A 24,375-nucleotide genomic window follows, 5' to 3' on the forward strand; every position below is an offset into this window, starting at 1 on the left:
TATTATTATTATTATTATTATTAAATAATAATGAAAAAGTAATAATGAAATATGAAAGAAAAAGCAGGCAGAATTAACCTGATTCTGGTTTGGTTTTTATTAGTGTATGGTCACAAAAGAATTGATTGATTGATTGATTGATTGATTGATTGATTGATTGATTGATTGATTGATTGATTAAGAAAAGCTCTTATTTGTGATACAATACACTAACTCCTGTCATTTGCAGAACAAGGTGAAGGTGAGGAGAGCCAGTATTTCAGAGCCCAGTGACACAGACCATGAGATCACAGTCGTGTCTGCTGTACAAGGTGATGAAAACAAGGATCACAATTACAATTACAAAACAATGGATTACTCAAAAAAATGTCTTATGACTATTAAAGTATGACCTTCTTCTGTTCTGTGGAGCATAAGAGAAGACTATTTTTATTTATTTTATTCCCTCAGAGTAGATTTTAGAATTAGTTTTTCAGAAATCCATCGTGTCTACAGTTGATTAAGTTACTGTACATGATGCTATGACAAAATAACCCATTTTATACTGTAAATCTGTGTACACTGGATGTGCCATGGCACAAAAATGCCAAATTCACGAAGTTAACTGATGTCCCTTTCTGTTTCTCATATGTTTACAACTTGTGCTACTACTGAAGAAAAAAATTACAAATATAATTGTAGTTTGGTTTATTGCATCTGTTGTAGACAGATATTGCAACTTGACAATGGCTGTCAGGTGTACACTACCTGACAACAGTGTTGTCGTCGATCCTTGTTGTAAGAGCAACATATAATGACCTATTGGACCCAAGATTCTCATAGAATTCAGTAAAGTTTGGTGAAGTAAAAATCATGGTTTGGGGTTACACTCAGTATGGGGGCATGCGAGAAATCTGCACCGGATGGCAACATCAACAGCCTAAGGGATTAAGACGTTTGTGCTGTCCATTACATTACAAACCACAGGAGAGGGCAAATTCTTCAGCAGGATTACGCTCCTTCTCATATTTCAACCTGCACATCAAAGTTCCTGCAGGCAAAAAAGGTCAAGGTGCTCCAGGATTGGCCAGCCCAGTCATCAGACATGAACATTATTGAGCATGTCTGGGGTAAGATAGAGGAGGTGGCATTAAAGATGAATCCAAAGAACCTTCATGAACTCTGGGAGTTCTGCAGAAACGCTTTCTTTGCCATTCCAAATGACTTTATTAATACGTTATTTGAGTCATTGCAGAGATGTTTGGATGCAGTCGTCCGAGAGAGTCCTACACAATATTCATTCTTTCTACCCTGTACCATGACTTTATATTCTGTACTTTACATTATTTCTGTTAAGTGACAAGACTTGTCTAGGCAAAGTCAGACCTTACTGTCCTATATAAATAATTATAAATCAAGGCATGATAATATTTTATTTTGGTAGAACAAGTGTAATCTAGAGGCCTTTGCCTTTCATATAAGCCACCTTTGATACCAAATGACCAACTAAAAGTCAAGTTATTATTTGTTGTTCCCAAAGCTTTTGTCAGGTAGTGTATACCCAATTTTTAATGCTCAGAACAGTATGATATGAAAATATATATATTACAGAATGTTCGTGTCAGCCATCCTTTTACCTCTTCTAAATTAAATTATTTTTAATGAATGTTAACGTATCAAATTGATATGATTGTGCATATATTATACATTTCCAATGTGAGTGTCTTTCTCAGATGAGATGTTTGGCTGTTTTCAGATATTGTTCTCCCTCATAAGGAGGACATTGAGAGAATGGACAGTTTTCGAGAGCAGTTGGGAGAAGACTGGCTACGCTACCAGCATCATCTTCATGATACTCCAGTCATCCCATCTTTCCCAGAAGCAGACACTGTAGTGAACACCAACGGTCGCTGCACACCACCGTCTCCCCTGCTTAAAACTCACTCTCCTCCAACCAGTCTGGTGTTGCTCCCCCCTCCATTGCTGTCCTCTGAAATGAAAGAGGAAGAGGCGAAAGAAGAGATGGAGAGTAGTGATGTGCAGCCTGAGACCGAATCCACCCTGCAGTGGTCTGGTCACAGTCCCCTGAACACTGAATCTACGATTGAGACAAGTCTTGGAAACACTCAGGCTGCAACTGATGCATACTCTGACCCACAACCACCACCAGAGGAGGATGAGGACGATAGAGGAGGTTTGTCTGCTTTTTCTCAGGTGTTTATTAATGCTGATGAATAGTGGACAAATATTATGTCTGTGAAATCTATTTGTACTGTCATGATATCATCTGAAATCAAATTTACTAGCATGTTAGCCAATAGTTTTCATGGTACTTTAGATTTTATATTTACATTTTATCATTAAAGAGCTTTTTATTTGATTGATTGATTTATTGATTGAGTGATTGATTGATTGATTGATTGATTGTCAGTTTTAAGTTTGTTGCTATTTTTAGGCAACTGAAATAGATTGCCATTAACCAACTAAATGCTGGATTGATGTCAATGGAGTTTTTATTTTTAATTTATATAAAGAGTGTATTAGTGATAGGTAACACAGAATCTGCATGTGCAGAAATCCACAGATTTTTAGCCCATCATTGAGTCCATGGGCTTTATTTTGACGGTCCATGCGCAATGCATGTCCATGCATTTTTGCTAATTTACGGACGGGAAAATGCGCTTTGCGCCAAGGCGCATGGTCTAAAAGGGTTGAGTTTATTTTCTTAATGAGTTATAGGTGTGTTTTGAGAATAAACCAATTAGAGTCTCATCTCCCATTCCCTTTAAGACCCAGCTGCGTCGCGCCAAGAGCGCATTCGCTATTTACAGGACACAAAGTAAGTCTAAGTGGAAAAAATGAGCATTTCACAAGCAAACAGTTAACTGTTGACAGTTTTTTAACAGAAAACTGTTAAACAGCATCTACTGCGTGAGAATAAGAGATAATGAAACTACTTTCATATTCCCGCTTGGATAGGGAAACCTTTACGCACAGACATCAATTAGCCTATAAATAATTAATTTCATTTGTTAAGCACAAAGATTTGTTTCAAAACTATTTCTAAATTCAGTTCTAATTTCTAGTAAACAAATAAATGAACAATAATGACCAAGTGTGGTCAAAATACTGAGTTATTTCCAAATACACCTGCCATGCCCCATATGGTCTAAAACCTGACAGGTGGGCAAATCTAAGTTTGTTTTTAATAAAACAAATATAAATATGGATATATTAAATAATACTGCTAATAATAATAACATTATACAAAAGCAAATTGTTATGAATGAACTGAAAAAGCCTCCCGAGACATACAAGCAGTGATTTTTCATATTTATGTAGGCTAGAAAATATGTTTTGTAATATTTTAATCCTTTATATTTATATCCTATATCTATTCTTATTATATCCTATATCCTTAATATTAAATTTTTTAAATATGTAAAGATATTTGCCTGTTGCTCTCTTGTGCGTATTAAGCAGTGTGTAAGCGAGGCGCAACTCTGCGCCGGAGTTTAGACCGGGTTAGTTTTGGTCTAATGAAAATATATTATAGTTTCTCAAAACAGCGACGCGCCAGCGGTCCGCCTCACAACGCCTTCCTTTTTAGACCAGAACGCCTATGGGCTCACAAATGAGCGCTAATGCATTTGCTATTTAAACAGCGTAGCACAACACCTCAAAACGACTCTTGCGCCAAGCTGAAACTACCGAAAAACTATTGCGCCGCGTATTGCACCACACTGCGCTGGGTGTATGATAGGGCCCCATGTGTTTACTTGTGTAAATGTATGTACATTTATATTTATTCAGTTTTTAAATTATTAATTATAATTTCACTAATATTATTGTGATATAATAGTAATATGAAAATGTTCATATGGTTTATGCAAAGTAATATTTTCTGTCCTTTAGTAGATATATTATTAGAGATACTTGATTTGTTTAGCAAATAAGTGGATCTAATTGGATTTGCATTGTAAACATTAAATAAAAGTAAAAAAATGTATTATTTTTTATTCAATATACAAAGTTTTTAGTCATGATACTCCTAAAATCATTCCATATAAATCTTCAGATTTTTTTTCAAAATTCTCAGCAGAAATGACAAAAAACTCGAAAATTCGTCTGGCCCTAGTGATAGGTGCCTTTAGGCAGGTCCAAAACACACATATACATTGCTAAATTACACACAAGGATTCACAGCAGCACTGAAATATGTCCAAACATGTAAAAATGAAGGATTAAAATGTCAAATATTACTAGTGTCTACATAAAAACAAAAAAGCTACCTCCTCCCATGCCTTCTTTGCCTCAGAGGGCTTTGGTGGAAACTGGCTTGTTTAATAGATAGTGTGCTCATTTGCTTTAAAATCTGCCATGAAAACAGCAAATCTGCTTGTGGACTTGTTAGAGTCACTGCTGGTAAGAGAATGGCGAGTCAAACTTGTCCTTTTAGATGTCAAAGTTTAAATCGATGCAAGCTGGTTTGTTTCAACAACCCGTCCCATTATGTTCGAGAATAGAGAACAAATGCAGTCTTAGTAGCTGTTTGAACGGATTCAGCCATGTGATATTCTGCAATATGGGGCAGGGATGGGAATGAAATAAGATAAGATAAACTAAAATAAAAATAAATAAATAAATAAATAAAAGACTATGAATTTAGTGCAAATAAGACAGTACAGACAGGACAGGACAGGACAGGAAACAGTAATGCCGACCAGTACTCTACGGATATTGCACTGATATTAATATGTTGGTTCTGTAGTGAGATTGCTTATTATTTAAATTTCTTAAGTTTCATTGGATGCTAATATTTAATAACAGTGCATTAACTATTGTACAAAATAACAACATAACTTCTATTTTCAACTGATACAAAATGATTAACAATTAATTTATTTGTTTCAGAAATGTTTAACCAATACCTATATTTTGGATGTTCTGTTTGTAGCATAGTAGCTTGACTGTTTACCTGTTTCAAATTAAAATGAACTTGGCAAGTTGCACTTTTAAAGCAGCGTTTTTAACATTCTTTCCAGTATAAAGTTATAACACTAACAGTTTGAAAAACAATAAGTAATATATTTGAAGTATTGGCTCTTGTACTTGCATACAAAAATACTGACACATCTCTATTGGTTTGTAATAAAATAAAATTACAACAGCTGGGTTTGTAAATTGCCACATCCAGGTGAGTATAGCATGACCATTAATTAAACAGTCTTCTTTTTTTCACCGTTGCACTTTGTTTAACAGTGGACCTATGCAGGCCAATGCTGGTGGGACTGCTGTCAGAGGATCTGGAGACAGATCAGAAAAGAGTCTCTGAACCACTCTTCCTACGAGTGCGGCAGGGCCACCTGCTGGAGGTGGATATGCACCAGGGGTGTGTTAAAACACGAGTGGAACTAGACAGTCTGCGAGATGTGGTGACCACTGAGGCTCTCTGCACAGTGGAGGTCAGATGACATGTTTTACTTATATGAATCTATAAGATGATTACATTATCATGTAAGCGTTTTTGTCTATTTTAATCTCTTTTTAAATCTTACAGAAGGTGAATGAGACTCAACCATCCGTGGAGCTCCATTTTCGCTACATTAGTCGTGAGAGGCGTAAACGTTGTTACATAATGCTGGATGACAAGCCTCAGGAATCGTTACAGGTCAGGAGGAGCATTCATTATTTATCACAATCATTCATAATCAACAAGTACATGGGACTTAATGGTAGAATGAAAACATTTCAAGTAGGGGTGCAAAATGCATATTTTGATATTTTATTATTACATTTAATATATGGGTATTATATAACAATATTAATGAATTATGTTGTCATTTGGAAAAATATTTAACATTTTTAAGAAACACTCCACATTTTTTAGACGTAAGCACATTTTATAAGTCCCCTATAATTAAACAGTTTCGTTTTACCATTTTAATCCATTCAGCTGATGACAGCTGTCTGGTGGGAACACTTTTAGCTTAGCATTAATAAGTGAAGTGGATTTGACCATTAGCATCTCACTCAAACAGCAATTTTTCATTTTAATTTGATTCATCCCTTTTAATTAAATTCAATTATTTATTTCCTGATTGGTTAAACACCAATTACAAGTTGCTTGGTTGCTATTTCTCAAATTGTACTATCTAAACCAGGGCTTAGCATTAACTTTTTTCATCACCAGCCACTGTGGCTAGTAGTTTTTCAACATTACTGGCCACTCTGCATTTTTTCTAACCACAATTCTGTTGTTGGGAAAATATATTTCTTGTGCATAAAAATGACTTTGACATGCTAAAATTTCTTGATTTAGATTTTGTGTTATGTCAACATGCCTCCTCATTAATTTCACTTTTTGTGTGTTGTGTATGAGCTTGCTCAATGAGAATGCGCAAATGTTTAAATAATGGTTAGCGAAAGTAACCGGTGCTTCTTACAAAAAGACAAATCTAGAGCTCTTGAAAGCAGCAAGACGGTGGGTGCATGAGCATAACTTTTTGTCTAGTCTATTTGAAAGAGAAGCAATCACACCAGTTGTGTTTCTAGGCACAGTTGCTTCACGCAAGGAAATGGGAGCGCGCACTTGTTTTAAACAGCCGCGCGCATCAAATCAGCTGTTAGCATCAGTGATCATCCTCTTATTCAGTATTCACCTGCTTTCTTTTGCTCGCGCGAACACAATTATTTTTGTCGGTCGTGCTACTTCTTGATTCTAAGATCGCCATTGCACGCATATTGGGTCATCCTTATTGTTGAACCTAGTTTAAGGAAAACTACAATTTAAAAATTATTTTCAACCGGTCAAAGTGGCTAGTGGAGGTGCCTGTCTTACCCACCACAGCTGAAATAAACCTGCATTTGGCGGGTTAGCGGGTGTTAATGTCAAGCCCTGACCTAAACCTTTGCAGTATTTGAAATGATTGATGTTACCAAATCTACGAATAACAAAAACGCATGCTTTTTTTAAAAAAATCTGTTTTGACACATTCCAACACAATAGCATCCAATTCCATGGTTAAATAGTTCAATATTTTGACTCCTCAGGTATTGGCAGAAGTTCTCTTAAGAGTTGTGGAAGAAAACAAGCAGCAGGTGGATGATGAGAGACCAGAGACCATTTGGCTGCAGTGCCTGAAGTGTCAAGCTGAATTCTGCCAGCCGGCCAATGAGTCAGACAACTGCCTTAACCACCTGGATGAGCAAGGAAATAACAGTAAGGCTTCAGAAGAGCTTTTTTTCTTCTTTAATTCCAGGGAAATGTACAACCACATGCACCTTGCAAAACACTTTTCGTTAAATGTGTTGCAACAATTCGAATCATTCTGTGATTTGATTCCCAAATGTATCATTAGCTAACTATTGTTGCATACTCTGTTTAACTCTGGTGTGAACAACGGAACTTAAAAATACACTATAGTTGTTTTTTTTGTGAAATGCATGCTGGTTTCCTCACTGCAATTGCCACCATGGTACAATCAATTATTTACAGGGTTCATACGGCAGCATTTCCTCTAGGATTTTTTCCAGCTGTGGCGGCAAGTCTTTTTTACACAGATCTACCAACTGCCTGTGGTGTTATTTCAACGACAAATGTCTTGAGTGCAGTATTACAAGTCGAGATCACATTTATGTAATAGCCTACGAGCATGCAAATCTCTTTGCTTGCGTGCCGGTTTCCTCTGCTTGTACACAAAACTTCTTGCATACCTCCTCAAATATACGCTGCTCAAGCGCAGATCTTCTTGTGCGCTGTCAAATAAATGTTGTTGAAGTGCGATTTAGTGCGTTTATGTATCAAGTATGTCTCCAAAATTTATTAGATTTATAAGTATATTTAAGAATGTCTCCAATAGACCTAAAGAGCGGTAATAAGGCATCCTGAAGTAAAGTAAAACGGCTAGGCTATACCTCGTGTTTGCTGGTCTCACGCATCACGCACCTGTCAGTCCAACGCAATCTCATGGCAATTCATAACTTTTTGATTTAGTGGCTAATTTGTATAAATTTGTACGATCTAATTCGTACAATTTAGTACGATTTGCTCTTTACCCAATGACGGTTAGGGGTGGGGTTGGATGCCACGCCTCTTTCTTTAAAAAACGTACATTTTAATTAGCCACTAAACTGACAAAACGTTAAATATTAACGTTTCCTCGTGAGATCAGGCTGTTCAGCCAGTTAGCAAGTGACCTCAAAGGGTTAAACAAATAACACACAGCACTACAACGGTTACAGAAAAGTTTGCGCTGTTAAAATTCACTTACCTTTTAATACGTTTTGGTGCGATCATCACCCGCTATTTAAAAAAACTAAACATGACTGAATGTTTTGAATGAAAAGCTGTAATGTAGCCATGGCGGGATGAATTTTGGCGTGGCACCCCACCATGGAAGAATGAATGTAGCGGAAACCATGTACGGTCATGAAAAACCTGGAAAAGTCATTGAGGTTTGACATTTTTGAGGCCTGGAAAAGTTTTGGAAAAAAGAAAAGCCCACAAAGTCTTGGAAAAGTCATGGAAATTAGTTTAACAAATATCTGTAAACTTGAATATAGGTCAGTTGTTTTTACTTCTTTTCTGTCTTCGGCCAAAAACATGGTCTCACATCATAATTGCTGTGTAAGCATTCATTTATTAATTCATTTTTCTTGGGCTTAGTCTCAATTTTAGATGTGGCACAGCGGGAATGAACCGCCATGTGTAAGCATTATCTAAATAAATCTTACATAAAATATATATAAAAAATTAATTCAAACTAAATAGATTGTTGTGTGTTTTATGATATGCTATAATACTTTTAAACATGCATTGTTTTTTATTATTATTTACCATGTATACATAGACATTACATTAAACATTAAGTCAAGAAAAAATCATAGAAATTTAAGTAGTGAAAATGTGTATTAACCCTGTATCTAATACAGTCGTAACTGTTACTGCAATTAAACACAGTATTTCAATATGCAGGTTGACTGTTCTAGGGTTGCACGGTATACCTGTACTTTGGTTGCTATGCGATACTATGGCTCCAAAATACTGGTGGTGCCTCTGTAGTTTGTAAACGGTAGTATCGTCATTAACTATTCTACAATAGTTCATGTTGCGTGTGGAAAAGTCTGCTCACACATTTGTGCAAATAATCAATATATGTGTTTAGTATTTGTGCTGTTTATGGTATTGCACATTTTCTGATGCTTCAAACACACATCTAAATCAGTTCAGTTTTGTTCCTGTGAATATGATTAGCTACAACGGCCACGGCAAAAAAATGGAAATGTCCAGATACAAAATATCTACAAATTATAGGTTTTCAATAATAAAGGAATTTTAAGTTAAATTTCTGTATTATAACTATAGGTGGGCATAAATTATTATTTTTTTTATCTAGATTAATCTCACTGTAATCTTGGAAATAATCTAGATTAGTCTAGAATAAAATGGCTCATTTGAATTCTGCCAGAGGCATTCAGAATATGTGTGCTACCCAATTAATGACTAAAAGTAAGTCTTTGAGAATGTGTTTCTTGAGCCAGGTGGCAGATTAGACCAGGGGCTCATCTCCTGTTTCCAAAATGCATCACAAACTGCTTGAGGAATTGTTCTACTATGATAATTGGTGATGAAAATAAATAATTTTCAATAAGATGTACTTGTGTTTAGTAACTGTTTTTACAGTTAAACATAAATTTTGAACTGTAGGCCGATTTTTGATTACCTTAATCTGACTAAAGTCATAACTGAACTAAACAGAAATGGAATTAAGACGTGGAATATGCATATATTAGTTGTCAGCAAAGGACCGTACACACACACACATCGCAAAATGCGGAAGCTTTTTCTCTGCATTTAGCGTGCGTTATTAAATTCCATACACTTTCACCAGCTCGTACTTCTCATTTACGTCTAATTACCCAGTTTGTCACAGCCCCATGAATGAAATGAGTGAAGGTGAAACTGTCGAACTGCAGTTTCACCCTCAAAGTCATCCAAAATTACAAGAAAGTCTTACATGAAAGCACTTCACGTAAACAACTTAATTAAATTAAGGCAAATAACTAGATTACATATGTCCATGTAAACATAGTCAGTAGTGTCTTCGAAGTAAGTGAAAGATCCAGAAAGGCATCCTGCTGATTTTAGTCAGTAGGGCACTTTTTTGTCAGACGGCTCACCAGTTTGACTTTCAATCACCGCCATTCATTTTAAAAAGCACCCGGTTCATTTTTATTTGTATGCTTTATTTGAACACATAAACTCTACAGGAGCCTGATAGTTAGAGGTGGAGCTAAGATTAATCAGATTTACTCTAGCGAACTGCATCCATGTTTGCACGTCACGTTTGATGTAGTAATTTCACAGCAGGAATACACACAGGTTTGAAGACTCGTTCTCGCCACCAACAGTGCGATTCGGCCAGGTATACATCTACGCTAAAATATCAAGGTGAAAGTCATCATAGCTTGCGTAGAATAGACCCAGCTCCCAATCCAACTTTGAGAATAAATTAACGGCGATATTTAATTATTTGATATTTTTTATTTATTTTTCAATATTTATTATTAGAGAATAGATTAACGGCGATATTTATTTTATTGCCCAATAAGAGTCTTGCGTCAACAAAGCACGTTAATGCCGATAACAGCCCACCACTAACTATAACATATAAAATATAGTATTTGTGACAATTTGCTTTTCAAAGATTTGATTTATGTATTAATACAGTATCGCAATACTACCTGATATCATGATACTTCAGCGAGTATAGTATGGTGGCCTAAATTTATAGTACCATGACAACCTTAGACTATACTAGCTAATTGATGCTCGTTAGTACCATGGCGGCACCTCTAGGGGAAAAAAACATGAATCAAACTTATCATGACTGTTTAATCATCTTGTTGGAGCATGATAGAACCTGGATAAAATATGCCAGTAAAGAATTGCCTGAATACTGAAAGGTTGCCAATTGTTGGGTGTGAGAGCTTGGGACTCTATCAAGCAGCCAGTGAATATAATATTTGACCCATTTTCAGTATAAAACTTTTAATTGTAGAATGTTGTTTTTTTTTTACTCTCAGCTGTTTTGATTTTAATGATTGGTTTGTTACACATTTCATCTTTCCATGCACTGCATAGTTTTGAAACGTGCTTTGACACGCCCCGGAGGCTCTGGGACATTTGTTCAGCTGTTTTCAGTCTGTTTGGTGTCCTGCAGATCATCTGGACTAAACACATGATTGTTTCTGCATGGGGGAGAGATCAGTGAAGGTGTTTATTTTGAAAGCGTTAACGCTCTTATAATAAGTCCAAAGTAAAAAGAAAATGTATTGTCAAAGACTATTCTGTAAGGAGTTTAACCTTGAATGACATGAGTGTGTCATATTGATTTGTCTTTTAAGCTTCAGTCTTGTTTTAATAACTGAACTGAATTAGATTGTCTGGATACATCAAAAGCTTTAGACTTAACATATGTCATAGTGATTGACTGGCTGATGATTTTTTACAGAGTGCACTGTCATCTGCTCAGAGTGCAATAGCGATCATGTGGTTCAGTTAGCTGCCCAATCAACTCCTTCCACCAGTACACCATTTGAACAAAATGGTGAGAGATACTTTACTTTTGATGACCGGGATAATGCTGACCATCTCCAGCACAGCGAGGTCCAGGTATTTATGTTTGTTTAATATTATTAATATTGGTCCATGTATACTGCTTCATTTGTTAATTAATCTTAATTGGCTTCATTCCTTCAGAGTTTGGTCCTATCCCACGGGAGCCCACTTCATTTGACTCAGCAATCAGAGGTCTCTACAGAGGGAGCTTACTTTCACACAGCCCATAGTTTTCTGTCTAATTGTTTTCCCAATCAGAATGAAGCTGAGCAGAGAACCTCTCCACTAATCAACTTCAGCATAACTGATGGAGAAGCGCAAAGTGACTCAGAGGGAATGAAGGAGAACTTGGCTGACAAATCCTGCTGCAACAGCTATGAAAAGCAGGCACTGCTGTCACCAAAGTATACCGGAGGACCAAACACTGGTAGGCGGTCTATTAAAAGATAATAAGAAGATAGGAAGAAACTGCTATGGCTCAAAATATAAAGCCTACATGATGGTGTATATAATTTTATTATTTTCTAAACACATTAGCATTGAGGCCTTTAAAAATACAAAGAAACAAACAAACAAAGATGGATTAAAACTATCTTTGTAAATTGCTACTGTATAGTTACTGGCCTAAGCTAGGCCTGTTTTAGAATGGTCAGTTAAGTACTGTAGTGGAGTGTTTTGTAAACATGACCGGAATTACAGAATAGAAGGTCATTTTTTTTCCTGTTTTTATTTTTCTTTTCAGCTCAGTTTGACCTGCTTTCAGAAGCTGTGGATCATCGGCTTCAACTATTCCTGGATGTGGAAGTGTTTGGGGGAGAAGAGGAGCTTCGCTGCTTTTTAAAGGCACTCTTAACATAGCCACCAATAACACTGACTAGAAAAATAACATTAACTATTAACTAACAGGGAGATTAGAATTGTAAAGAGCTTGATTTAAATTACACAACCAATAAACTTTAGTGTCTTAAAGATATAGGGCCCTATCATACACCTGTTGCAATAAGGCACATGATGTGTTTGGTGAGATTTGTTGCTGTTTGCAAACCAATGCAACCCTTATTTGCCGGTTTTGCAGCCCGTTGTTTAAATAGCAAATCCATTTGCACCACTTTGTGGACTCATGGGTGTGCCGATCTATAAATGAGGTGTGTTAGGGCCCATTGTTGGTGCATTGCTACTTTGAGGAACTGAAATAGACTGCGCAATACACCAGCTGAAAATATTACCAAAATTATTATTTTCTACATAAATATAAAAACACTTGCCTCCATGCCTTTTTCATCTCAGGGGGCTTTTTTCAGTTTATTCATGACAATTTACTTTTGTATATATTAGTAATATTATTATTACTACTATTATTAGTGTTATTTATTATAAGCATATTTATATTTGTTTTATTAAAAACAAGTTTAGATTTGTCCACCTCTCGGGTTTTAGAGCAAATGGGGCATAAGAACAATGTGTTCGGATATAACTCAGTTTTTTGAACACACTTCTTTATTATTGTTTATTAATTTGTTTGCTGTAAATTAGATCTGCATTTAGAAATAGTTATGAAACAAATCTTTGCACTTAACAAACTAAATTAAATATGTTGGCTGATGGATGTATTCAGTGGAACAAGTACAACACCGTTTTCTTTATCCACAAAAGAAAAGGAGTAAAAGTAAAGTATAGTGTAAAGAGGCCGAATGGAGGAGGGTCGTTCTTTATCCTCTCGCTGCAGATGGTCGGTTTAACTGTTTTCTCGCTAGTGAAGCATTCAGTTATTCCACTTGCAAAGTCTGTCATGTAAATAGCAAGTGCACCATGGCGTGATGCAACTGTCTTATTAAAGGAATGGTAGAGCAGCCTCTGTTTTCCACTATATATCATAGTTGATCATATCCAGGCAATAATCAGACTTTCATCCTGTCTAGGGTACATTTTTCAAACACAAGGGTGTGTTTCTGCCTTAACCATTTGTTTTTTTCCAAAAAAACAAGGAAACCCAGAGCAGCACAATTATTTTATTTACATTTGATTTGGCACACTCCCTTCACACTCGCCTTTTAATTTCTCAAAATTCATAAATAGTCTCCTTTTGTTAAGTTTAAATTCTAATGTTTTAATAGCACTCAAAATCCTAATTCCATTAAACTAACCAATGCATTCTTTTGTTTATGTTCCAAATATGCTTGAGTTTTTATCCATCATTAATGAATGTGTTAAGTAAATGCTTAATTTGTAAGTGCTCTGTTTAAAATCTTCCCTTTACCATTTTTGTGTTTTCACTTTTTTCAGATGTCAATTGTGAAGTTTGGAGATGCAGTGGAGTTCCATTCCCTCATGGTTGTGTCAGACCAATACATCTACATCTTAGAAATCACCTCACAGTCTGAGTAAGTTATTTTTTCAGTTAAGTGGAGGCTATAAAACAGAAGCTAGGTATTGTCAACTAAAATCTTTAAATATGCTAATGTTGGGTGAATGTAATAGTCATGTGTGCGCACAACATCAAATTGGGTAAGTGATATAAAAAAAGAGAAATTGAGAACGTGAATGAAAAATCCATGTTAAAACACATAATGTTGCTTTTGGACTTTTATATCAGTATTTTTATCTTATTTATAAGAAGAAAAATATGATGAGCACAAAGTTTCCTGGTATCAACAATACAGCACTGATACAACATTTTAGGAGAAAACCAAAACCTAAATCCTTAACCTGCCTTAACTTTAAGTATGTTGCAGACTTGTGATAAGAGAGTGTTTTAAAAATCCAACACATTATTTTTATTGACTTTACATACATCACACCACGCCAATTGTTTTTAATGTACAAAATGACTTCAGCCCTTAACAGGGTACATTATGTCTTGACCTTTTTTTGGTGAGGTTTTCTTTTTTGACAAATCAACAGATTGACAAATTGACAAATATTGCAAAATGTACACTTAATCATCCTTGCAATCTTGTAGTTTGCAGTGTTACACCATTTCATACTAATCCAAACTTGTTCATTCTTGAGTAGAACATTGGTATGTACAGGGATAAATGGATTTCCAATTGAAGTACAGAATGATGCATCTGCACTCAGTTCTTGTGCCTTTTCACACCCTTAACATGATGGTACATGGTGCATCTTGCAGTGTTTAAATGACCGATAGAATAGTTCACCTGAAATTATCTTTATTTACTCATTCTTATATTGTTCCATGATAAATAATGATGTTTATTTAAAACCTTAAAGATCCCACTACCATGTGAATTAAGTGGTTATTCTAAATAGATATCATGTCTGAATGGAGGAACTATACATTTAACAATTTCTTCAACCTTTGTCTTTGTTCGTGAAATGAAATTTTACTTTTATAAATTTAACACCATCTGAACTATCTTATGCCTGTCACTTAATGGACAAAGGAAATGTATCCTGTTTTTAAATAATGAATAGAAAAACAATTAAAACAGCTATAATATATACTGTATTTTTCATAATATACTGCATTTATCAACTTGGCTCATGATTTACAAGAGTATTTATTTTCTGTTGCAGAGGGCAACCTTCAGACTGGCTGCGGAAAAGAGAAAGTCATCAGTTGTGTGAGCTCAGCTATCTGGAGGTGGGTTTGGGTTCTCAGACTATACACCTGGAGTTTGGCGAAGGGGAAGCAGCGTACACATTACTTGTGCGAAACAGCGCCCGCTGCAAATGGTTTTTCAGCAAGCTTACAGGCAAGACTTCCTTTTTCACACTGTGTGGTTTCTTAGAAGGAAACGAGAAGTAGAAAAGACTTGCGCATTAAAAATATGTTGGTGAGCAATGGTTTAGCAAGTTGATTGATTGGTTAGCAATTCACCATGACAAAGTGAACAAAAGATGTTCTTTCTTGATGAACGGTTCTTTATTCAGAGCTGTTTTTAACTTGTTTGTTTAAAGGTGTCGTCTGAATAGGAGGTGTGTGGCTTAGCTAAGGGCAAAAAGTCTCTAGAAACATATTTTACAGGTCCCTTTTCAACCTCAGAAATTGGCTCAATATAATTTGAGCTGTTTTGATTGTATTTTGAAGCATTATGAATAATAATAGCTCTGCACTGATGCTTCCGCAACTTATTTCAGTGTCTGATGCTCACACACACAAACATGCATCTTTCCTTGTAAAGTGACTAGCTTTTCATGTATCTTCGGGGTGGAATTGAATACATTTATAACCCATATATCCCGCATTTTGCATTCTGGCTCGCTGTGAACAGATAAGTGGCTTCACAGAACTTCTTACTCTTCTTTAAAGCCTGTTCAATTTTCAAAGTCCAACCTACAGTGGGATATACTATAAAGCATAAATAAGAGGAAAAAAATAAATATTGTTGTAATCTCACTAGGAAATGTGTCCAATCAAATGGTGCCTAGAATGTGCGTATTAATGGTCCCGCGTGGATTGTCAGAGTCTGTTTTGTTCAAATTGCCTTGTTTTTGCATCAGGATTTCACACTCACAGGATTTACAAAATAACATGGAAATGGATTTAAGGCTCACGTTGTGTCATTTAGACTCACTGGCCACTTTAATAGGTACACCATACTAATACCAGTTTGGACCCTCTTTTGCCTTCAGAACTGTCTTAATCTTTCGTGGCACAGATTCAACATGGTACTGGAAATATTCCTGAGAGATTTTGGTCTATATTGACATGATAGCATCATGCAGTTGCTGCAGATTTGCCGTTCCACCACATCCCAAATGTGCTTTATTGCAGTGGTCCCCAACCCCCGATTAATCAGTACTGGGCCGCACAAGAATTAATTATCTTTAAGTTGGCAGATAAAGTAGCTGTATTTGAAGCCAAACTGGATTTGTTGGGTCGGCGTGTGAATAGAGGCATATTGGACTTGCATGATTTTTTTTCATTTGTTGTACGGGCACACTTAAAGCTTGAATGTAAACAAACAACGGCTTATCATAAGCATCTTATCGATAATTATTTACACGGTTGGCATTAAGATGAACATATAAACGTTATCTGCCTAATTTCTAGCACCTAAATATGTCTGGAAAAATATTCAAAGGCTTTTATTCTCATAAACCGCAACAAACAAAGGTCTGTATGTGTGAAAGGGGCTTTAGTCTGCCATTATCCCCAGATGGGACCATCTCGTTGCAAAGAAACAAGCTCAGGGCTCCCATTGATTTAGCGTTACGGACAGTTTTTAATGTTATAATATGTTATATTGTTGGAGCAATGTGTTAATAAAGTTATTACTTCCTAATGTTATAATAGCATTGTAATGTTGGAGTAATGTGCTAATAAAGTTCCATATGAGTACACAGTGGATTCACGTTTATTATTATTATTAATATTATTATTATTATTATTATTATTATTATTATTTCAACTCCCCTGGTCTGCAGTAAAATTGTCAAGCGTTGACCGGTCCACAGTAAGAAAAAGGTTGGGGACCACTGCTCTATTGGATTGAGCGCTGGTGACTGTAGAGACCATTTGATTACAGTGAACTCATTGTAAAGTTCAAGAAATCAGTCTGAAATAACCCACTGTTTATTACATGGTGTACAATCCTGCTGGAAGTAACGATCAGGAGATGGGTACACTGTGGTTATAAAAAGATGAATAGGGTCAGCAACAATACTCAGGTAGGCTGTGGCATTGACACGATGAGCTCAATTGGTATTAATAGGCCCAAAGTGTGCCAAGGAAATATCCCCCACATCATTACACCACCACCCCCAACATAAACCATTTATGCATCCATGTTTTTATGTTGTTGATGCCAAATTCTGACCCTACCACCAAAATGTTGCAGCAAAAATCAAGACTCGTCAGACCAGGCAGTTTTTCCAATCTTCTGTTGTCCAATTTTGGTGAGCCTGTGCAAATTATAACCTCAGTTTCCCGTTCTTAGCTGACAGGAGTGGCACCCGGTGTTGTCTTCTGCTGCTGTAGACTATTTGCCTCAAGGTTGGATGTGTTGTGCGTTCAGAGATGCTCTTCTGCATCCCTTGAACTTAACGAGTTCAAGGTTAAATATTTCGGGTTATTTGAGTTACTGTTGCCTTTCTGTCATCTCAAACCAGTCTAGCCATTCTCCTCTGACCTCTGCTATCAACAAGGCATTTGCACCCACAGAACAGCCGCTCACTAGATTTTATTTTTTTCGGACCCTAGAGATGCTTGTGCGTGAAAATTCCTGTAGATTAGCAGTTTCTGAAATACTCAGACTAACCCATCTGGCACCAACAACCACGCCACGCTAAAAGTCACTTAAATCACCTTTCTTCCCCATTATTATGCTGGGTTTGAACTGTAGTAGATCATCTTGACCATGTCTACATCCCTAAATGCATTGAGTTGCTGCCATGTGATTTTACTGATTAGAAATTTGCTTTATAGAGCAGTTGGATAGGTGTACCTGATAAAGTGGCTGGTGAGTGTATACTGAACCCTTATATTCAGCTACCCTCAATTTCTTTGTGTGGAATCTTTAAAATGTATTTTTGTCTAGTGTTAATTTGAAATGTCTTTTAAAACTTGTTATTTGCATATGTTTTTCAGTTTAATCTGAGATCACTGTAAACATGGGCTTGATGCTGGCATAGCATTAAAAAGTGATTAAATAATAAATAAATAATTAAATAAGAATTATAAGGAAGTAAAAAGATTTGAAAAATGACAGATAGCTAACCCTTTTTCATATTTCAAAAACTAGTTGCAACCAGCCTTTAAGGAATATTTACATTCATAGTTCATTATAGTTATCTTGTAGATGGTGTTCATTTTCACCATATACAAAAAAAAGTTGTGTATGAAAAAAGGGCGTTGCAAAGATCATAGTGCAGCAGCAGCAACACAAAACATTGACCTGAATACAGAAGAAGACTCCACACATTGACCTAAACAATGAAACTGACACTTTTTTTCCCACGCTAATCCATTTATTCCATAACTGATTAGGTTTCGTTTTTGTGGTTTTTCAATATGCCTAAAGCACTAGAAAAAACGTTATGGGCCTCTATTTTCTGTCAAGACATTACCCTTCCAGGATGTTTTTTGAAACTCTGTCTGAAATTTCACTCAAGAATCATTGTCTCTTTGGGTTAGTAGTGCCGTTGTGTTGGGGTTGTTTTTCAAAAGCATCAACATAAGATGTTTGATAATGGCTGACTTTCTGAATTTTTAAAGGATGTGCTTAATGCAAAGATAGGTTATTATAAGTTGCTTTTGTTATATATATTGATGAGTTATTGTAAGTTAGTTAGTTAGGTAGTTAGTTAGTTAGATACTTTATTAGATACTTTTTTTCATCGCGAAGGAAATTCAGTCATCCAAGTTTCCAAAACATAAAATTCCTAGACACAAACACACTCACTCTGAATAGAAAAACACTTTAAATACTTCGAAGCTATAAATGTAATAAATCATGGGTAAAAAAAAAAAATGTAAATACATATATATACATATAGGAATTCTGTGTGTGTGTGGCAGTCCCAGTACTGTTATGATATGGGGTAGTAACTCAGTCGTTTAATTCCAGCACACCTTCTCAGTGCCATTATAGAGCTGGAAGACCTTTTGGGACAAAGGAACTCCTCTATCTTTTTAACATTTCAGAGAAAGTAACCTGATGTTGAACATGCTCCTCTCTTTAGAGAATCACCTTTGAGGGGGGTGACTGTCATTGCTCATTGCATTGCAAGTTGCATCAGCATAGCGCAAAAGGCACTTGAAACAAAAATAAAATTTTCACACTTTACAAGTTTTAGAATACTGAAGCATAATGTCTGTGCTTGAATATCAACAGTAAAATATAATAATAATGATGATAATAATAATAATAATAATAATTATTATTATTATTATTATTATTATTATTATTATTATTATTATTATTATTATTATTATTCACAGACAAGTGGGTATTCAGGCTTTTACATTTATTTACATGTATTTTTAAATTTTTAGCCAAGTGTTGTGAGACTGATGCATGCTGTCCTGTGCTTTTATCTCGACTAGATGTACAGTATCATTTGCAAAATGGTGATCTAGCTATGATTTGTGCAATGCACTCTCTCACAATGCATCTCACACCACAACATTTCCTTTCGATCATTCAGTAACTTTGTCCCTGCATGATTATATGACATTATGAGAACTTCACCCAGTTGAGATGCTTTCTAAAGCACATATTTTGTAGAAGAAGTTCTTTGCTAAATGTAGCTCTACAGTAATTTTTTTTTAATTCACAAAAAAAGATTTAATAGTTCTTTGAGAGTTTCCACATTAGGAATCATGTGCTTCATTTTTGGTGTATATATTAAATAATTTTAGGTTGAGTGCTAAATGTGACAAAAATGTATATAAACCACAAAATATTGGTTTAAAAATAAATAATATACAATAAATTAATAAAATACAAATATTTCAGTTCAATTATTGCTCACTGGCTGAATGTAAATCAGCATATAATGCAACCACTGTAGTATTACTTATGAATTGTTCCTACTGTTTGAACAAGATTTATAAATAAATAGGTCAAACTACTTGAACCAAGTAGTCTTTATTGAATCAAATCCATATAAGCTATTAGCACATCTGAGTCATCTACTGACCTGCAAAACCTTTACTTTCAGTGTAGTCCACATCAAAGTGTGTCTGTGTCATTTAGTAGTTTAGAAACCTGCAGGGATCTACACACCTAAATTGACTCAGAAACATTGATGGATTAGTCTACATTTTAAAGTAAGCGCACAATTTGGGTCTAACATCCCCACCCTTCAAGTCATACGTGATTCAAGTTGGATAGTGCTGAGACAAGCTTGTTGGCAAATTGTGCTTGTTAGAGTCATAAGCAATCACTTGGAAGACAGATGTGAAAAAAGTCACAGACAACAACATTTGGGAACAGCACAGAGTTTTACACTGTTTCCTTATTCAATAGTAGCCAGGGGTGGGCAGCTTGTTCCTTTTATCAATCTTTTCTGTTTTTTTTTTTTCTTAATGAGTGATCACTGATTTTAGAATATTTTAATATTAGTAACAATGAAAGTGCCGCATATTAAATAAATATGTACTAAAATAGGGACAGGAATGGGAACTATAATATTCCTTCGCTGTAACTCCGCTAATGGGTCAGTGTTTGCTCATAGCCTCACATGTTCAAAGCACAGTACACAGTGCACACACCCAGCGCAGGTTTTAAAACTTGAGTGTGGGGCTTTGGTCATCACGACTGAACAAAAAAGAAGCTTACTTTGGAGCTATTTTACTTCAGTTAATAAAGTTGAGGCTTTGTGTGACACTTGTCACAAAACAGTATGCCACTGATTAGTCAAAAAATATTTTTTAACGATCTAGGTACAAAGTCTATAGCGCATGAGGAAAAACCATTAAAGGCATGCTGGAATCCACTTTTGCTATTTTTAGGACAGAAAAATATGGTTTGAGACGCGCTGCACAGTCTAACAGGGTTGTGCTTATTCTCTTATTAAGTTATGGGTGTGTTTTGAGCATAACGTGCATTAAACCAATCAGAGTCTTATCTTACATTCCCTTTAGGAGTTGTCACGCCATGGTGTATTTGCTCTTTACATTGTGGACTTCGTGAATGGAAAAATATTATGCTTCACTATGAGAAAACGGTTAAACAAACCATCTGCAGTGCGAGAATAAAGAACTAGCCTCCTCTATTCTGCCTCTTTACTTTTAATCTACTCTTTTACTTTCGTAGATAAGGATACAGTGTTGTACGCACTCTACTGAAGACATCCATCAGCCTACATATTTAATTTAATTTGTTAAGTGCAGAGATTTCTTTCAAAACTATTTCGAAATTCAGTTCTAATTTCCAGCAAACGAATAAATGAACAATAATAGGGAAGTGTGGTCAAAAGTTACAAAGAGTTATATCCAAATGCACATCCTATTCTTATGCTCCATATAGTGACGCATACATCTCCAAAACCCGACAGGTGGACAAATCTAAACTTGTAAAACAAATATAAATATACATAAATAATAAATAATACTTTTCATAATAGCAACATTATGAAAATGCAAATTGTCCTGAATAAACTGAAAAAAAAGTCCCCTTGACATAAAGGCGGCATGGAGGCACTGGACTTTAGACCAGGTTTTAGTTGGTCAATGATGTCTATTTCAGGTCCTCAAAATAGCAACGCACAAACAATGCACCTTAACAAACATCTTTTATGAGTCCACAAAGTGGCACAAATGGATTTGCCATTTAAACAACATGTCGCAAACCGTGAAAATTAGGGTTGCACTGGTCTGAAAATAGCAAACAAATTGCACCATACATGTTTTGCACGTTATTACGCCGGGTGCATGATAGAGCCCTTGCTGTTTATAGCCAATTTTCATTTAATAATGTTAAACAATTTAATAAACATAAAAAAGAATTATGTCTGTTGTATTTTATTTAAATACATTACTGAAGGTGATTAAAAACCATTATAAAATCACTATAAAATATTTAATTGAAGTATTGTTATAGAGAACTGCAATACTTCTTGGATCGGAAAGAAAATAACTGGTATTGCGCATTCCTAATAGTAGCTGTTGTGGCCTGTCAGGGGTTTCTTTTATCCGCAGTTATCAACATTTAGTAAGTATTATCTAAAGGAGAACAATATAATTTACAGGTACATGAGATTTTAAGGTAAAGGAAGAAAGCCATGCTCTGCATTATTTGGTCATTTACACTTGAGTTTTAAATCCAGTGGCTGACTTCTGTGCCTTTTCTCTGCTACAGTACTTGAGGCTCTTATCAGGCAGTCAACCTTCCAAACAACCTTGAAAAACTACTTCCATGTTTACCTTTACTTCACAGCAATGCATTGTAAAAGCTACTTTTTATTAATTCAATACCACCATTATTTAGAGATACAAGCTACAAACAAGCACAGTTTATAGAATTATGCATAACGTAGTAACAACATGAGACAACATAAGAACAAACATAAAAACTGATTTAATCACAAGTTTCTGTAATTACAGTTAATTGTACAGTACCTATTTATTTAAATGTGTAAACCTGTCTATCTGTCTGGCTGGCTGGCTGTCTGTCTGTCTGTCTTTCTGTCTGTCTGTCTGTCCGTTATTTAATGTAAAATGAATAATGTTAGGCATTTAGTCATCTGTGTGTTTGTAATAACATTGTGTAAAGAGGGTAGGTTCTGCGTTCAGCTTTATAAAGGAGATTAACTATGACATTTGTTCGGTCTATTAAATGCTAAATTGTTTAATTATACTAAATAGTTTAATTAAATGGACAGTGCAGTCTAGTATAATGTCATGCAGCAATTATGTGAGCATAATTGTGAAAGCTGTTTGGTAAGGCTAGTTTAAGGTATAAGAAAAAAAAAAACTGGTGTGAAAATTCGTACTCATTACAGCTCTCTGCCTTATTGTAGAAGTTGCAAGGGAATTGGCCCCCAAGTCTGACAGCAAGCTGAAGGGAATCTCCACCACTCGACTCAACCCACAGCACCACCTCTGGTATGCAGTACAAAGAGGCAGGCATTTTCCCTCTCCAACTCCTCTCTTTGTCTTTGCTGTAGGCTTTTGTTTGTGTTTTCTTTTGCTTTCATGTTTTTGTCTGTCTGTTGTACCCAAAGCCTATTCCTAGAGGGAGAGTTCACCCAAAATTTAACATTTCTCATTATTTACTCACCCTTAAGTGGTTCCAAACTTTTTACGAGTTTATTCAGTTGAAGAAAGTTGGAAATGTAAGCTTTTACTTTTATAGTAGGATAAACAAATACTAAGAAAGTCAATGGTTACAGGTTTCCAGCTTTTTTCAAAATTTCCTTTTTTGTGTTTAACAGAAGAAAGAAACTCAAATAGGGTTTTGGAACAGGTAAAGGGTGAGTAAGTGATGGTGCGCAAACTATCCCTTTAAATCCAAAAACGCGAGACTATTATGACTTTATTAATTGTATGGTTTAGTTAAACATTTTAGTTTGTGATCCCAAGGTAAACATAACTCTATAAATCATTTGTAAAAAAAATCTTATCTTTGTCCTGTAGGCGCCTAGTCTGTGAAGACAGCCTTCCATGTGATGAAGAAAGCCACCCTCCTTTCCGCTACCTCTTAGCATTCCTTCAGCAAGGTGAGTGTTTATGTTGTTCAGTATGAAAGCTTTTATCTTCTTCTTCCAAAATGCTTCTGTTGCAAAAGCCAAGCAAAGCGTGAGGAGCAAAATAAGAAATTATATGCAGTCCAAAAATGCTTTTCTTACTTCGAGGTTTTGTCTTGTTCCTAGTCCAAATATCTTGTAATTCTTAAAGAAGCACCTTCTAGATGAGCAAAACAGATATTGTCTTGTTTTCAGGTATAATAAGTCACAATTGTGTGAATTGAGTTCAAGTTGAGCTGTATTGTCATTCCACTACATGTGTAGACATACAGTGGAACCAAATGTCATGTCTCACAGGACCACGGTGCTAAATAAACAATCGTAAATATTAAAAACAACACTGAGCGTAAGAAATATTTTAAACCTATACATAACTACGATACCATAGTGGTAATCTAACGATAACTGTACTTCTACTATAAATACTCAAAATATACACATAACCTGAGACACACTATACAAGCACTATAACATAACACAGAAACATATTGTATAAGATTGAAGAAAACAAGTGGTATGTGGTACATTCACAGGTAAATATACACTGACTGGCCAGTTTATTCGGTACACCTGTCCAACTGCACATTAATGCAAATTTATAATCAGCCAATCGCATG

At 35.5% G+C, this 24,375-nt stretch overlaps 1 protein-coding gene across 5 annotated transcripts in view; it reads left to right on the top strand.

Moving 5' to 3' along the window:
* stk11ip (serine/threonine kinase 11 interacting protein) overlaps positions 1-24,375 on the top strand; it is a 43,434-nt gene that overhangs the window by 9,485 nt on the left and 9,574 nt on the right. For 2 of the 5 annotated variants that reach the window (XM_073953418.1, XM_005166228.6), the window contains exons 13-24: positions 230-311; positions 1,736-2,173; positions 5,242-5,444; positions 5,540-5,650; positions 7,033-7,201; positions 11,496-11,656; positions 11,744-12,029; positions 12,345-12,445; positions 13,886-13,983; positions 15,140-15,318; positions 23,033-23,117; positions 23,649-23,731. In XM_073953418.1, coding sequence (XP_073809519.1) covers positions 230-311; positions 1,736-2,173; positions 5,242-5,444; positions 5,540-5,650; positions 7,033-7,201; positions 11,496-11,656; positions 11,744-12,029; positions 12,345-12,445; positions 13,886-13,983; positions 15,140-15,318; positions 23,033-23,117; positions 23,649-23,731 — 1,996 coding nt within the window. Of the gene's footprint in view, positions 1-229; positions 312-1,735; positions 2,174-5,241; positions 5,445-5,539; positions 5,651-7,032; positions 7,202-11,495; positions 11,657-11,743; positions 12,030-12,344; positions 12,446-13,885; positions 13,984-15,139; positions 15,341-22,957; positions 23,135-23,648; positions 23,732-24,375 lie in introns of all 5 variants that reach the window. The other 3 variants (XR_012407462.1, XR_012407461.1, NM_200288.2) reach the window with 3 other exon arrangements.

The sequence above is a fragment of the Danio rerio genome, chromosome 6 (genome assembly GCF_049306965.1).
Source record: "Danio rerio strain Tuebingen ecotype United States chromosome 6, GRCz12tu, whole genome shotgun sequence".
NCBI lineage: Eukaryota > Metazoa > Chordata > Actinopteri > Cypriniformes > Danionidae > Danio > Danio rerio.